Source organism: Colossoma macropomum, unplaced genomic scaffold (assembly GCF_904425465.1).
Source record: "Colossoma macropomum unplaced genomic scaffold, Colossoma_macropomum, whole genome shotgun sequence".
In the NCBI taxonomy this organism is placed as follows: Eukaryota; Metazoa; Chordata; class Actinopteri; order Characiformes; family Serrasalmidae; genus Colossoma; species Colossoma macropomum.
In genome coordinates, this window is record NW_023494805.1 from 33,725,609 (window position 1) to 33,741,935 (window position 16,327).

Genomic DNA, 16,327 nt, shown 5'->3' on the forward strand with positions numbered 1-16,327 from the left:
ACTGAAACTGTACTGGCTTTACTCCATCAAAGGGGCATAAAGTGATCTGCAAAAGTCAGAGACCACCCTTCATTTATTTAATTTCCGGAAGAAAATTACACAGAAGCCTAAACAACTAAATATAATATAGTTCTTTTTTTCGGTATGTAGTGTGTCCACACACTGTCTGTAAGAACTTTTTACCTTTTGTGAGACGTGCCTTTAGTTTTTCAAAGAGATCTGCAGAGATCTTTTTCCACACTTGCAAAGTTCAGTCTAAAAGTTGGTTGCATTTTCTGCTTCTCACAATCCAAGTAATCCCAATTCAAGCTTTAGACTCATGTGTTTTAGTGTTTTACTGCAAATTTTCTTCTTTTCTGTCTGTTTACTTTTCTCAGTGAGGGCTTCTTAACAGCTGAACATCTTTTCGGACACATAGAGTTGAGTTTTCTTCTCTCAGTAGAAGGATGGACAGAAACACCTGTGTTTTTTTTTTTTTAATATTTTTTTTTTTCGTTTTTTCAGAGCGGAAGAGTAGAGCTTCATTTTCTCCTCTCTCTCAGAGATGAAAACTTTAAGTGCTGTTTATTTGATGACAGTTTAGTGGTCTACCAGGTCTATACAGTTGTTAGGAGTGTGATTTTCTCTGTCTTCTAATGTTTTTTTAAACTCTAGCTTTGTAAACTTCTGGTTTTTCACTTATTTTCATTTGATTTTCCACTTCCTTATGCAAGATTATGTTATATCCAGATGAAATCAGAAATATCTCCTTTAGCCATTTCAGATAAACATGAGGGCAAACTTTGAAGGCGGCCAAGTTGGGCTTGGGTAGTTGCTTGTTTGAATATTAGTGTCTCTTTGAAGAGGAACTCCATATCAGTCACTGCTTTTGGAACAGCTTTTGTTGGACGGACACGTCTGTAACGGGTTTATTAATTGTTAGTGTTGGAGGCTTTGCAACTTTTGCAGTCATGGTGTTCATTTAATATCCTGGAAAAATGCAAAATTTGAGAAGATTTAAGAAATACAGTGTATGATATTTCAAAATGTGTTACTGTTATAATAAACCTTATGTTACAGAAATGGTAACTTTTATAGGAGAGAAAGTTATTTATTATGCATAATTGTAACAACCATTTGGACCATTTCTGTTTGTCTTTTTATCATGAAATGTGCATACAGTGTAAAGAAAAGCTGGTGTTTTCAAATTTAAAAAATTGATTAAGACGTTTTGCTGATGATTTTGTCTGAATCTTTTATATGCTGACATGCTGTTTTCTGTTTTTCTAGATCACCAAAAGTTAGAGCGAGAGGCGCGCATTTGTCGTCTGCTGAAGCATCCCAACATTGGTGAGTGTCATCTCACTTTTGTGCACGCAGCTAATTCATGGTGAACTGCTGCTTAAAGTGCAACATAGTTCTCTTCAAATTCTTACATTTAACCTAATATTTTAAACTAATATCACCTGGAAGCAAACTTGCATAAAAACCTTGTTAGATTTATGAGATGAAAATTATCATGTGCCATTTTTCTCTTGTTTTAGAAAAAATGCGTGTTTCTTTTGAATAGTCGCCCAGAGTCGTCCAGGCCACCAGCAGCTGTGGGCGCTCACCACCTTTAATTAAGCCTATTGTAGCACACTGTGCTTTTGCATTGAGTTTCAAAACAAGCTGCAAAGTTTTTCTTCTGCATTTCCACCATACAAGAAAAGGAATGTGGAGGTGGCGCTGATTACTGGTTTAATTTGATCGTTGTCGTCATAGTAATAATAGTGGACAAGCAAGTCCCGCCTTGGGAGTGTTGTTTTTGAGGGTTGATCAGTAATAAGCCGTCTGTAATTTAGGTTTTATGAAGAGTTGAAGGCTTTATTGATGTGATTTATTGTTGGACAGCCATGTTTGGTGGTTTTTGTGGGGTTATAAAATCTTTTTTTCGTTTTTTTTTTCCTTCATTTTCCACTACATGTCACATAAACAGGGTTGAAACAGAGAAGAGAATCAAGCCACAAGCAGACGGCGTAACACGGTCTATGTAAAACAGTTTATATGAAGTAGCTCTCACTGGTGCCGCATTTATTTTAGCAATTTCTTCATAAAAAAAAATCATGTGATCTAGATTTTCAGTGATCGTGTAGGTTTCTAAAGGGTTCTTGGCTTTCACTTGTGGTTCTATGAGAATCTTTCATTGGTATAGAATGCTTACATTATGTGAAGATTCTGTGAACTTGAAAAGGGTTCTTCTCTTGGTCTTCTCATTCACAAAAAATGGTTCTTTAGAGAATTATCCACTGAAAGGTTCTCTGAGGAACCCAACATGGTTCTCTTATGGCATCACTCCAAAAAAACCCTTTTTGGCATCTTTATTTTTAAGAGCGTAGCTGTATTGCGTTAAAGCTGCACCTCTTCTAACACAGAGTCTCCCAAACTGGAGCGGGTGCTCCCTTTTCGTCCCTGGTAACCGTTGCCGGAAAAGCCTGTGTCCCCTAGTTGCTATGGAAACAAGCGAGAGACATGGTGAATCACTGCTCATCGGAGAAGCCTGAGATACTGATACTAAGGGGGATTCCTCTGCTTTTTCTCTCTCTCTCTCTCTCTCTCTCTCTCTCTCTCTCTCTCTCTCTCTCTCTTTCTCTTTCTTTCTCTGGCGTCTCCCCGTCGAAAGGTCAAGCTGCCTCGTTTCTCTAGGAGGTTGCGTACATACAGACATTTTATCCAGTGCACATTTTCCATCAAGCATTTGTAATGATCTCTTTAGCTTCAATATGACGATTCGCTCTTCATTTCCTCTTTCATTCTTTCTGAGGGAGAGGGGGGCTGGGGGGGCTCGCTGATCTGGAATAAGATGTGCAGGAGGTTAAAATTTCAAAGAGAGACTCGTTTTCAAATGGAAATGTAGATGTGAATAAGCTTTGAAACGTGAGGAAAGAAATACATATACAAGAGCACGATCCTTCATATTATAGTATGTATAAGCTAAAGATGGAGGTCTACAATAAAACCTAGGAGGAGCATCGGGGCGGGGGTAGTATTCTAACATGTACAGATATCCAAACTCTTTATCAGTATTATTTTTACTTAATTGGCTATTCAAACAAGGCGTGCATGGAAACAAAGGAACAAACAAAGGAAACAAAGGAAAACATTATTTATGATGTTATGATGTAAGATATATGTTGGTTTTATTTTATTTCATTGAGTGCGCATCAGTGAAACATACAAAGGTTCAAACACAAGCAGCTGATGCTGCGTCTAACGCTAGGTGAAGATGTTTGTGTAGACTGTGTTATTTAGATGTCTGTATGTCTCTCAGTCTCTCTCTTGGTCTGTCTTTCTCTTGGACTGCCTTTTCTCTCTCTCTTTGTGTGTGTGTGTGTGTGTGTGTGTGTGTGTGTGTGTGTGTGTGTGTGTGTGTGTGTTTATGTAGCTTTACAATGTATTACTGATGGAATATGGAAGAGTCAGAGCACAGCGTGGGAGTTAAAATCCGTGTAATTTGTTTAATGGATGTGTTTTCCTCTCATAGACATCTTCCTGCATTTAAAGCAGTCTCTGATTCTCTCTCTCCCTCTCTCTCTCACTATATATATATATATATATATATATATATATATATATATATATGTATATGTGTGTGTGTGTGTGTGTGTGTGTGTGTGTGTGTGTGTGTGTGTGTGTGTGTGTGTGTGTGTATTTATATATAAAAAGGAAAATGAAATTAGAGTGGATACGTCTGCTGAGTTGAATCTAATCAATTCTCTTTCTCTCTGTCTCATTCTCTGTCTCACTCTCGCTCTCTGTCTTTCTGTCTCTCATTCTCTCTTTCGCTCTTGTTCTCTCGCTCTCACTCTCTCTCACTCATTCTCTTGTTCTCTCTCACAGTAAGGCTCCATGACAGCATATCTGAGGAGGGATTCCACTACCTCGTCTTTGATTTGTAAGTAATTGTAGTGTGTGTGTGTGTGTGTGTGTGTGTGTGTGTGCGCGTGTGTGCGTGTGTGTCTTGGTGACTGTTAAAGGTAAACACACACTGCACTGACACACAGCTCGTGGTCAGCTCCTCCCCTTACCAAATATAGCCAAATTGATGGTACTGGTGGTCTGCTAATGAGCGCTGTTAGCAGTCTGGGTGAACCCACACTAATTGGCTGTATGTGTGTGTATGTGTGTGTGTGTGTGTGTATGTGTGTGTGTATGTGTGTGTGTGTATGTGTGGGGCCAGATTACTATGCACTCCAGCATCTGTTTACCTGAATCTTCTTCCTCTGCTCCAGTGTGCTCCTCATTTGCTTCCCTGTGCAAAAAGCCACCACCCTCACAACCATGAGCAGGGGTGCCCAGTCCTGGTCCTGGAGATCTAAAGCCCTACAGAATTTCAATCCAACACATCTGGCTCTAATATTTAGATGCCCCTGAAATTCTTCATTATGTGGAAATTATTCTTTTTTTTTTTGCGAACTATAGCAAGATGATTGTAAATATTATTGGACTTTCTAAACAGTATCCTACATTAATACTACATTCATTGTATCATAATGTAGGTGGGATGTAGAAATTAAGCTAAACTGGTTAAACATGCTCTGTGCTGCAGGCAGATATTATACCTGTACAGAATGCCGCCTCTATGGTATAATGTACAATGTAGGACATCCTCACACTACAGCACCAACTTTTCAGACTATAAAACAGCTTTGGTCTTGAAAAAAGTGAAATCTTGTCTCGGCTCTCGTTCATCAGGCGAGATGAATCGTTTCAAACAACCTCAGAAGAAATATCTTCAGAGAAAAAGGGAAAAGGCTAAACTCAACTGCCACAAACTCTAAGATGGTAACGTTGATGCTACTTTCCCGATCCATTCTTTTTTGCTGGATTAATTACAGATTTCTGGCCAAATTAAAGATGACAGTATACTACAACCTCTAAACTTTTACTGAATTGAAATTTTACTAAACTTATATTCTTTTATTTGACAAATATTAAGACTCAACTCACATGATACTGTGCTTTCTCCCATCCCATTTCTCCCGTCTGCTTCAGTGGGAATTTGGAAGATTGCAGGATGAAAATAGGGAAAAAAAGGCCCCCATTCTATATTTATATTTACCAGCACAGGCCTAGGTTGAAGCTACACTTTGCAGAGTGGTAGAGCTCCAGGGCCAAGATTGGGAACCCCTGCTATAAAGTTACAATCCAGCAGTTTTCAACCTTATCACTGTCCCATTTGTGTTATAGCACTGATTAGCACAGAGTACCTTATCACCAGTTTTACTTCTATTATTAGAAGTTTTTAGTCAGCAGTTTTTTTGCCACGTTCTCTTTTCTAAATAGAAAACACATAATGATTCTCCATGGTAGTGAACCCCACATGACAGCTGTGGTGGATAGAGGGTAGGTTGAAAAGCACTGGCGTATTCCTTTATAATGATGTTGCATCCCACCAGTTTTGTATATATGGTGAACAGATGTGTCTCAAATGTTTACATGTTTGAGTTTAGCCTTTTGTATGCTGAGCATTTTGACAATTAGCTGTAGTCTAGCTGATGAAAATCTTGAATCTCACAAGTCTGCTACCATATTGGCTTTTCTATTGAATTCCTGAATACTGCCATTGTGTTCTGTGTATAGTCAGTTCAGCTCTTCTCTAATGCTGATTAATATAGCTAAGCGGCCATCTAATTGCACTCAAAGAGCAAAATCAAAGATCACATTGACTTGCTTATTGACAAGTAGCCCCGCTGACTTGCTTCACAGTGTGGCCGTCCAAACACCATCAAGAATCTTGCCCTTTTCTGAATCTTTATATCAATATTCCCCCTTGTGAGCAGTTATTTTCTCTAACAGCCTTCCTCTGTCCTTCTGGGTGTTGACTGTGAATCATCTAGACCCTCTTCTGAGTGGAATTTAGCTAATTGGGCTACAGTCAAGAGCTCCACTGCGAGCATGAATGGTGTTTCAGTACCGTCTATAAACCTGTTCGCTACTATTAGCTACATTTCAGGCTTGATTGTTCAGTCAGTCGATCTAAGCAGCAATATTAGCTAATGTACTTTAAATGACATTAATTATAGGTGAAGCATTCAGAATCACATTTCTGTACAACAGCAGGGAAGCAGGTCATGAGAATGGATTTTAAAGGTCATTTTACAAAGGCCACTATACAGCGTATACATATATTATTTTAGCTTACATCTGAGCAATCCACGCATACTAGGGCTGAATGATACTGAGGTAAATAGGGTGATGTTTTTAACAAATAAGGAGTCGAAAATTTACCCAGAGAAACTATTCCCAGATTGAGCTAATTATCACCTCAGCAGTGGAAAGAGTGTGTTTAGAGGGTAATCAAGACAGTAGTAGCAGTCAGCATTGCTTTATTTTTGCAGCGCCTTCCACCTTCTCATGTACTCTGTACAATTATAGAACATAAGCTCATTAAACAGCAAACAGCAAAGGACAGGACAGTGAAATTCATATAGACAGTACATTCTGTGAAGAGAAACCATTCAGCGTTAGGCGTGATTTTAAAAGATGATTGAGAGGAAGCATCCCAAATAAACAGAGGAACAGAATTCAGTCAGTCTGAACCTTAAAACTAGTGATAAGGTTAGTTTTAAGTAAGTGAGGACCCAGGCAGGTACGTTATGTGCCAGGAAGGTAAAGTAGAACATTGCAGTAATCTGACCTGGATGTTACAAATACATGTTGCTTTTCTTAGTGGCGAGCGATATATATCAATCTGACATCTGGTATGTTGGAACAGACAATAGTGCCAAACTATGGTTCTAATGATTTGTATTCAACATTTTACATACTATGCAACACTAAATCCTAAACTGCTAATTCATGCTTTCTTTTTAATCAAACATGCAGATAGTCAGTGTTCTTTCCACTGAGAAAATCCACGATTTGCTCAGAAAAGTTTATAATTGTTAACTGAAAACATTATTAAGGGGCACATAATTTCAGTAGCCAGGTAAACTAGATATTAGAGCTTTGGTACCGCATAACAGTGAGGTTTTAGTCTGTGACAGTGTATTATAGGGCCGAGTGCTACTTTGATTGCTCCGATAAACTCGTATTGTATTCCAGTAATACTCACTAGGCTGCACAATATTTACAGAATACCATGTTGTGATTTTGTTCTGTATCACAGTAGTTATATGCATTAAAGTATATTAAATCACTTTGTTTTATATGGCTGTATCATATGAAGACTTGGATCATTCAGAACATCCACAGACACTCGTCTGGAATACCTGAGGGGGGTCAGAATGCTGGCACATAATTAGCATAAAAAATAGTAATTTGTTAGAGGGCTAATTTGCGTATTACCACCTTTTATCGATCACGATAGTGACTTACAAGCAACATATTGTGGCTTTAATGCTGACCATTTATGCTAATTAATACATACATATATACATACATAAATAAATGTAGTGGTTTCTGGCTCTAGAGTGTTGCAACAGTCGCGAGTTTAAATGCCTCAGTTATTCATGGCTGGGAGTCCAGGACAGCACAATTGCTCTCTTGCTCTGGTTGATGTCTAGCAGTTATGGCCAAATGTGATCTAATAGATGTCCACATTCATCCAATTGGGCAGAAAAATTATGCTGTAGTAACATGTAAAAAGTATGTGGTTGTTTTCACACACACAGATTGGCTTGTGCCATTTGATGAAGTCGATTGAGAAAATAGGTTTGGCAATGACCAATTTTGGAGATTTTACACAATATTTTGCTACAAAGGAAATAAAGTCGTATGGTCTGTTATGTCTGGTGGAGCCAGTGTGCTGGAGCTTCCTCAGGGACATTTATTTTCCCATATCCACAGAATGAGGTGTTTCCTGTTGTAATTTAGACTGTGCACATACTGTATGCTTTGTTTGCCTCCAGAAAAGAGTCCAAGCTTAGCAAGCAATGTCAGCATAGACTCAGAGTCCCCTGAGTGCTCAGTATTTGCACTGGGATTTAATGCTCCTTTGTGGACTTGGGCTCAAGTGGCAAACAGAGACAGCCTTGTATAGATTGTTTACTGAAAAGACCAACACATTAGCAAAGCTTTGTGCATTGTGTGGTTAGTTTTTTTAAAAGCTCTGTTATGAGTTAAGGGAACCACCCAAAACTGCTTTTCTAAGTCCAGTGAGTGAAATGCTAACCATTAGGTTAGGGGTGTAACAGTACACTCAGTCCGTACTGGTTTTAAATACTGGCTAAATCTAAACATCTGTCCACTGCTGGTGTTGATTCTTTTATTATTATTATTTTTTTTTTTTAGCAAATGTCTGTCAATCCATATCTGCCAATGCTGATATGACTTGTCACAGGATGTCATTGTGCAGCCGTAATAATCATATTGTTGCACAGCTTACTAACAACGTTCGTTTGACAAACTTTGGTGTTCAAGCAGTGCAGTTGCATTAGAGTTTTGCATTGCAATATCAGTATTTCCCGTTGCAAAGTTACATCCCTGCTAACCATTTATGTTGTATATTTTGGTGGCAACTAGCATGCAGCTTTGTTCTTCTTCAAAACATTTCCTATCAAAAGGTTAAGGTATCCGCTAGCAGAAGTAGAATTTAAAGCCTAGAGCATTCTGTGTTGATTTCAAATGAGAAGTATTACCTGTTTTTAAGAATAATTGTTGTTATTTTTGAATGCATTTTTATATATCCATTGTTATATCATATTCACCAACTTCACTGGGCAAATGTAAGTCATGTCACAGACACACTGACCATTGTCCCTTTTTAGCGCTTAATTTTTTTTTCCTTCAATACCGACTTCTTTGTGCATAAAATATCTTCCTTTTTTGACAGTGGACCTGCCAGTGGCATAGAAAACTTGAGTTGCTTTCTAGCTTCGTAGAGAAATTCACTTTCTCATTCTAATGCTTCCAGAGTCACAGGAGGGGAACTGTTTGAAGATATTGTTGCCAGAGAATACTACAGTGAAGCTGACGCCAGGTTAGTGTCCTCACAACATGCTAATGCTTTTCATTCCTGCTCTTAAGGAATAACGTGCAGCGTTTGTTAAATAAAGTACAATAAATACCAGCATAATTATTTGAATGTATTATTATTATTATTATTGTTATTATTATTATTATCATTATTATTATCGTTGTTGTCACTGTGTTTGTGTTTGTCACATCATGTCAGTAGTTAGGCCATAGAGATGTAGAATCTATGACTTATTGCCAGTGTCAATGAATAGAAATGCCAGTGTTCTTGAAAATGAACATATTTGATGAATGAAGAATTGATTTGCTTGTATGTTATACACAAAATGTAAGCAATGACTGTTGCTAGTAGCCTTTTGTTGTTGTGCCTTTTTGTTTCCTGGTGCACTTATATCCTTTCATATTTCCCTGTGATGAGCTCTAGCCTTATGCTTTAGCTGTGAGGTGTGGGTCCTTTTTGTTCCCTTTTTTAATTTGGATATAAAATTTTGATGTCCATGAGGCAATGTCCCTTTTTATTTATTTATTAATTATTTTATTTACCCAGCCTAAATGCTGTACTAGAGGCCTACCATTTTAATTTATTAAATGTTTTGTATTCGCTGTGCAGTGTCAGTAGTGCTATATAAGTGTTATTTCACTATTTGCAAAAAGGCTTTCCATTCAGTTACGGCTGAATTTGAATCACCACCATGTAAGCAATGCTGGCGTATTTCATTCAGTTAAACAGGTCCTTGTATTTACTTTTAGGAAGTTTTCTGGGAAGTTTGCTTTGTTTTCCCGTCCATTTGTGGGCCATTCTGTCATTTATTTGTTATTGTGCTTGCTGAATTGTACTTCTCTTCTTTTGCTTCCCCGCCATGTCTTTCTCTCCCTCTCCCCACAGTCATTGCATACAGCAGATTCTAGAGAGTGTAAATCATTGTCATCTAAATGGCATTGTCCATCGAGACTTGAAGGTTAGTATGACAGGCCAAAACGTCCGAAAAATGCTGGTGCCGAATCTCCAGAATCAGCAGTTAACAGGCAGTCGCCATTGCGAAGGCTGTTCTCTCTCACTCCCACTGCAGCCACCTTTAACTCACTCTGCGCTCCAAGCTGCTCACATTCGGGGGCCCAGTCGCGCTGCCCGATAGCTGAGGCGTTGTGCATGTAGTGTCAGAGACACGAGCTCTAACCAGCGGCTGTGAGGTTTGACTCAATATGGTGTTGTATTCAGGTGGTTTAGCTCATGATCTTTGAGATTTTAATTCATTGAGATGTTTAGAACCTTTTGTATGAATGTAATATTGAGATGGAAAGCCACCCTCTCGATATCTTCATTGGGTCAAGCCCACAGTCGCCCCTTTGCGCAAACACCACTTCTGCTTTGAGGTCAGTGGAGGGAGCATGGGGAAAATGCTGATGATGATGACTAGAAAACCCTGAAGGTGGCCCTAGACTTGAAGTGCCCTATACCTAAGATTGTGTTGTATTGCAGTTTTGTGCTGATACCATTCTATTTTTCATTCAGCCCCTTCTCTACACGTAAATGTCTAACTGCCGACTTAGGCTCTCCATTTTAAAAACATTTTTCATTTTTTAGAAAGAGTCTGTTTGGACCTTCAGTGTAATTGTGTGTCCTGTAATTGTAGCATACAGTTGATTGCCACAAACTTTGATGATTTCTAATTGACACTAATAATAGAAGCCAGTGTTGCTAAAGCATCTTTCTGTTGGCTTTTATAGACCATTGAAGTTACGCGTCATTCTGTAATTCTGTAACATGAACATATTTGGAAACCCTTTTAGTGAATCTCTCTATGAGAAACAAAGTTTTAAAATCACTGCACCCTGTGGTAAACAAAACTGTTCCAAACCTGATACTTTTCATCCTGTGTATATTTTTCCCCCAAGTGTCACTGGTTCCTCTTAATTATTAGGTTGTCTAGCAGTCAGATTACAAATATATTCTACAAACAAGTTCACTCTCTTGCGCATATAACTGTAGGCTGCTACTGCTACAAGCCACATGACTACCACATTTGACACAGCTTGCTGGTTTGTATATTAGTGAGGTCTTGATTATGTCAATTTATTATGCTGTTAAGGCTGAATGATTTTCTATTTAAATGAGATTATTTAATTCAATTTTTTCCCCATTTTTTTTTAGACTGGAAGCTTAAACATCATTTTGCAAGCTCTATGTTATTAGGTTAAATTTTGCCCCTTAAAACATTGTTCAACATCATCTTAAAGTAGGATATAGTTAGTTATAGTTATTGTTGCAGCTCTTTTAAATTGGTTTTAAATTGCTATTTCAATATAAAAACTATTACTCGTTCAGCTGTATGTGCAGCAGTATTTACTTCCATCTAGCAGTATTCGTATTTCTTAACTTCGACTTTTTAATGGCCTCATAATTCAGAGGATCCAATGAAGTTCTAAGGAAAAATGTATCAACATTGGAACATTTCTGTTTACTTCACTTAATATTTATGGAAACACCATTCATTTTTCCCCCACAAAGAAATCTTCTTTGACCCAGAATTCCTAATATGGTCGTGGTGCCGACTACAAAATATTATCACGACTTCAGAAGACTACTAGAATTGTTTTGTATCAACAGGGTTTCTGTTCTAATTTGTTGTCCATATTAACTGACCATATGCTACCGATGCAGCAGATTGTTCCAAACTCAGTATAGTTTTCTAAACACAACCCTGAGTTACGATAAATGATATTTCCTCGTTATGGCTGGTGGGCATACTGAGCCTACTTTTTTACGCAGTCAGTATCAACGGCAAAACGTCCCTACCTCCTCTGGTCTCAATGCGAATGCAGATAGTGAGTGTGTGCTTGTCACTAACCCACACCCCCTGGTGTTTGCATGCAGTCATTGCATTCAGCAGATCCTTGAGGCCGTTCTCCACTGCCACCAGATGGGAGTGGTCCATCGTGACCTGAAGGTGAGTATAGACACTGGGGGTCTTAAACACATAAGAGTCCTTCCTCTTTTCTCCTTCCCTCACCCTTGTTGCTGTTCCATCTTAAAGTGATCCTGGGGAGAGGTAATTTAATTCCATGAACGAGCTGAGGTCGTAGACGATTTATGTGTAACTAAATTATATATAAGCAAACAGTACAAGGCCATTCATTACAGTGGCATGTGCTGAAAACTAAGTTTTCATGGAATCACTCCTTCAGTTCACTGCATCTTGGTGATTTCCATTCTAATGGAACAGTCATGGTTTGTCAGCATGTACAATAATGTGCAAAGGCAGTTGATCATGATTAGATTCTAAAAAGTCTAATAATAATAATCCAGTTTAAGCTATTTTATCCATAATTATTAGGTGTTGCCACTGTCCAGTGTTTGTGTGCAGTTTTGGCCCCTTCGTTGAGGCCTGTCTTTAGCCATTAGTATTCAGTAGACCTTCTTGGTTATATGTACTGAGACCTTGAGCATTGACCACTTGCATCGAAAAGTTTTGTAGTTAAAGCAAATAAGCTTTCAGTCAATCTGATTGGTGCTGTGCACTTAGAGAAATCCTTGCTGAGTGGAATTCATTGTTATCTTCGCTCAAGATACGGCTTCTTCCATCCCCCACATCACCAGTGCCAAGACTCAGTGTTGCGAGCTCTAATTTGCTAATCAAATGAGCCAGGTGCAGCTAGGAGCTCGTTTTCTGTCCTGGATTAATCCTCCCCCTGCACTTGTAGTACGAATTCAGCTGTCTGATTGGCTGTTGCTATGGTGTTACCATGGCAAACAGTAAGGAAAAATGAAACCATTAGAGACAAAACCATTAAAAAAGAGAATATTGTGTTGCCTAGGTACCTAGTTTTAGAGATATACATGTGTGTGAAATGTATGTCCAGCTGACTTTGTATTGGCGCTAATTGGCTACAGTGTACACAAAGTTACCAGCATACACAGCTAGGCAGCCGCATTTAGTCACATTTGTCTGCATGTCTATCCCAGCATGCCTGGGATATAGTTAATTTAGTTACATTCTTTAGTCTATTAGAGCTTTCCCCCTCCTTTTCAAATCAGATTCTTTCTTTCTGTCTTATTTGTTCTTTTTTCCTTGTTTTTTTATTTATTTATTTATTTTTTAAAAGCTCCCCCCGCCCCACCCCTCACCTTAGAGTCTCTTATCACAGTTCATTTAAGTTGTGTCAGGCTTGGATCTGTTGTAGTTTACTTGCCAGTAGATCAGATTACTGAAAGGCTGCTACTTGTCATAGCTATTAGACCAGTTTAGCAGAGTAGAGTATCATGGGATATTATGGTATTAGGCTTTCAAAATGTCAGCATTCTGCTATGTAAAATTATACTAAGCTATTAAAGTAGAAATAATTATTACAAGCACTTTGCACAAATTACAAGTTTTGAAAGTCTGTATGGCTAGACTTTCTGTGAAATTTTGGCACTTTGCAACATTTCTTTTTGTTTTTTTTTGTTTTTTTTTATAAGGTCTAGTATGTCACTTGACAGCGTGGTTGCAGTGAGAAGGCCTTTATCTTGGCTTGTGCTGACATGTCTGTTTTTCCCTCAGCAAAGGAATGTTAGGAATGAGTTTAAAATGTACTTCGATTCAATTAATGATCAACTTAAGCTGTATATCTTTTTTTGTGTGTGTGTATGTATGTATGTATGTATGTATGTGTATATATATATATATATATATATACACACACACATAAATATTGACACCCTTCATGAAAATGAGCTAAAATGAATTAATATATGTATGTGGTGTGTATATAAAAATTATGTTCATAGACAACAATAAAGTTCCTAGACACTAAAAGCAATACCAAGAAACATTTTTCCCTGACAGCACACATTCCTTTTTTATTTATACTGGTTTATGGTTTTATTTATACTGTTTTTCAAGGGTGTCCATAATTTTGCCACATGTGTTTTTGACAGAATGAATTGTGCCAAACACACAGCAACACTTTTGCAGGACTTTGCAGGATTTTATTGAATGAATAATTAGTGTGTATATATATATATATATATATATATATATATATATATATATATATATATATATATATATATATATTTCATTGTAAAGTTTGAACAACCCTGGTCAAACAGAGAACACACTTAAATATGTTTTTTTTTAATATGGCATTATTGTTTAGGTCACAGTTTCTATTTATTTGCTGAGTGTAACATATTAGAAAAAAACTTGCATATAAAATATGTCAAAACTTTTGCACAGGCCATATTTTATGTTTTTTCCCAATATTTTAAATTCAGCAAATAAATAGTAATGGTAATTGCAAAATTGAGAAGCATGTTTCAGACAGTAAAGTGTTGCACAGAGCTGAACCTTTTCACAATATTTGTGAATAAATATTAAATCAGGAGGCAGATATATAAATATATCTCTTTGTTTCTACCATAAGAACTTTTCATTCAGTACATTCTGTTCCACAGTTCAGCGGTTTGTTGTTTTAGCTTGGGGGTGGTGATTTGAAAGGTATGCAAAAGTAATGGCTGCATGGTGACATTGATTGCTCCCTGTAGCATGTTAACACCTTGCTAGCACAATGTTTTTCTGCACCAAATGATCGCTCAGTTAACTGCACAGTGACAAACTGACCCAATTAAAATGACCAGTGTGAACATTTTTGTTACCGTATCAGTTCTTCATCTGTTCGTACCACTCAGTATATGACTTATGCAGGTATCACTACATCAGTCCATTTGAACCAAGAGCTGAATAATACATTCATAAGCATTCATCACATTCAGTAACCAAGCATTGACATATATTCATATTTATATAAGCGTTGTAATGTGTGATTTGTCGTTCCAAAACACTGACACATTGATCATATTTATAGATCTGTGTAGGTATATGAATATGAGGAGTGCATATGTATGTTGTGTGCATCCTATGAATGTGTTACAAGGCTCATATGGTACGAATGGTCAAATTAGGAAACTGATCTGCACTGGATTTAACATACCTGCATTTAACATGTCTCTGTTGCAGTACTGTTCCCTTCCTTTCTTGTTTCACAAGCATTGCCATTCCATCTCTAATGGTGTATTACAGTATAGAAATTACTGTTTGCCATATCAAGACTTTTCAAGAAACAACTGAAATATTTGTAGCTGAACACTAACCCATCAGTTCCTTGTCTTAGTGGGTTATGCATGAGTTGCAATGAATCTCTGTTTAGATCAGTGGTCACCAACTCTGCTCCTGGAGACCTGTGTTCCTGCAGACTTTAGCTCCAATCCTAATTGACCCCACCTGACCCATCTATTATTGCTTTCAGAAGTCCTTGATTAGCTGAATGAGGTGTGTTAGTTTTGGGTTGGAGGTGAAACGTGCAGGAAAGTGAGTCTCCAGGAGGAGGCTTGGCGAACACAGGTCTAGATGATGATGTCACTGTCGTAGTAAAACTTCCTAACTCCCTTTTAACACTATTTGAAAATGCCAGCTGAACTTTACATTGTGTGACCATTTCATTAGACCAAGAGAAATGGTCTGTAATGACTTGTAGTAAAATCTCGATACATTAATGGAAAATCTTGCACTTTTGAATGTTTTTAGTTACCAAGTTAAAATTTTGGGGATTAGGAGTTTTGCTATAGCAGTATGTGCAATTGTAATCCTATCGGTATCCACTAATTTTGCCTTGCTTAATTTTTGACAAAAGTAATCAGTTGTATTTTTGATTAGCAGTTACAGTTTGAATCTTTTGAACGGAGCTCTTCTTCACTTAATGCCTGCCAAGTGACCTAATCGTCTTTAACTTTTTTCTGCTTTGTAGTCACGACTGATTTTGGAATGCGATTATGATGATAACGCTATTCATATGTGTTCAGCTTCATTTGCGCTATGCATAACCCTGAAGACAAAACTGACTGTTAAGAATGGCCTGGGTCAAGAATGGATCTCTAAATAATTGTAGAACTTTTTTACCCATGAGAAAACACTATTGTATTCTTTCCCCCCTTTTGTACTGTTGAACTTTTGGAACCTTAAGCTGCTATAACTTGTATATTATTAGTAATTTCTGGCACTAAAGCTTTAGTAGTTTTTCAGAAATTCTGTTTTCATTATTGACCCAGGACAGTCTGAATAATTTTCTATAAACATGCATCAGTCAATGGACCTGAACCTCTCATTTTGAATTCATATTCTGTCTTCAAAGCCAGAGAATCTGCTTTTAGCCAGCAAACTCAAAGGAGCTGCAGTGAAACTGGCTGACTTTGGCTTGGCCATTGAGGTGCAAGGAGACCAGCAAGCATGGTTCGGTGCGTATCTGTCAATGTATTCATTTGTCAGCTTCTTAAAAATGCCATCGTGTTTATTTTAGAGCTAAAGTAATCTCATCTGAATTCACTTAATATTACCATGACTCACATATACGA

General features: G+C 37.6%; 1 protein-coding gene across 18 annotated transcripts in view; it reads left to right on the plus strand.

Annotated features, from left to right (window-relative positions):
• The window catches only part of camk2d1 (calcium/calmodulin-dependent protein kinase (CaM kinase) II delta 1), a 95,582-nt gene that overhangs the window by 48,249 nt on the left and 31,006 nt on the right, over positions 1-16,327 (plus strand). For 11 of the 18 annotated variants that reach the window (XM_036597796.1, XM_036597795.1, XM_036597800.1 and 8 more), the window contains exons 3-7: positions 1,270-1,329; positions 3,859-3,913; positions 8,876-8,941; positions 9,824-9,896; positions 16,108-16,210. In XM_036597796.1, the coding sequence (XP_036453689.1) occupies positions 1,270-1,329; positions 3,859-3,913; positions 8,876-8,941; positions 9,824-9,896; positions 16,108-16,210 (357 nt within the window). Of the gene's footprint in view, positions 1-1,269; positions 1,330-3,858; positions 3,914-8,875; positions 8,942-9,823; positions 9,897-11,812; positions 11,886-16,107; positions 16,211-16,327 lie in introns of all 18 variants that reach the window. The other 7 variants (XM_036597798.1, XM_036597802.1, XM_036597801.1 and 4 more) reach the window with 1 other exon arrangement.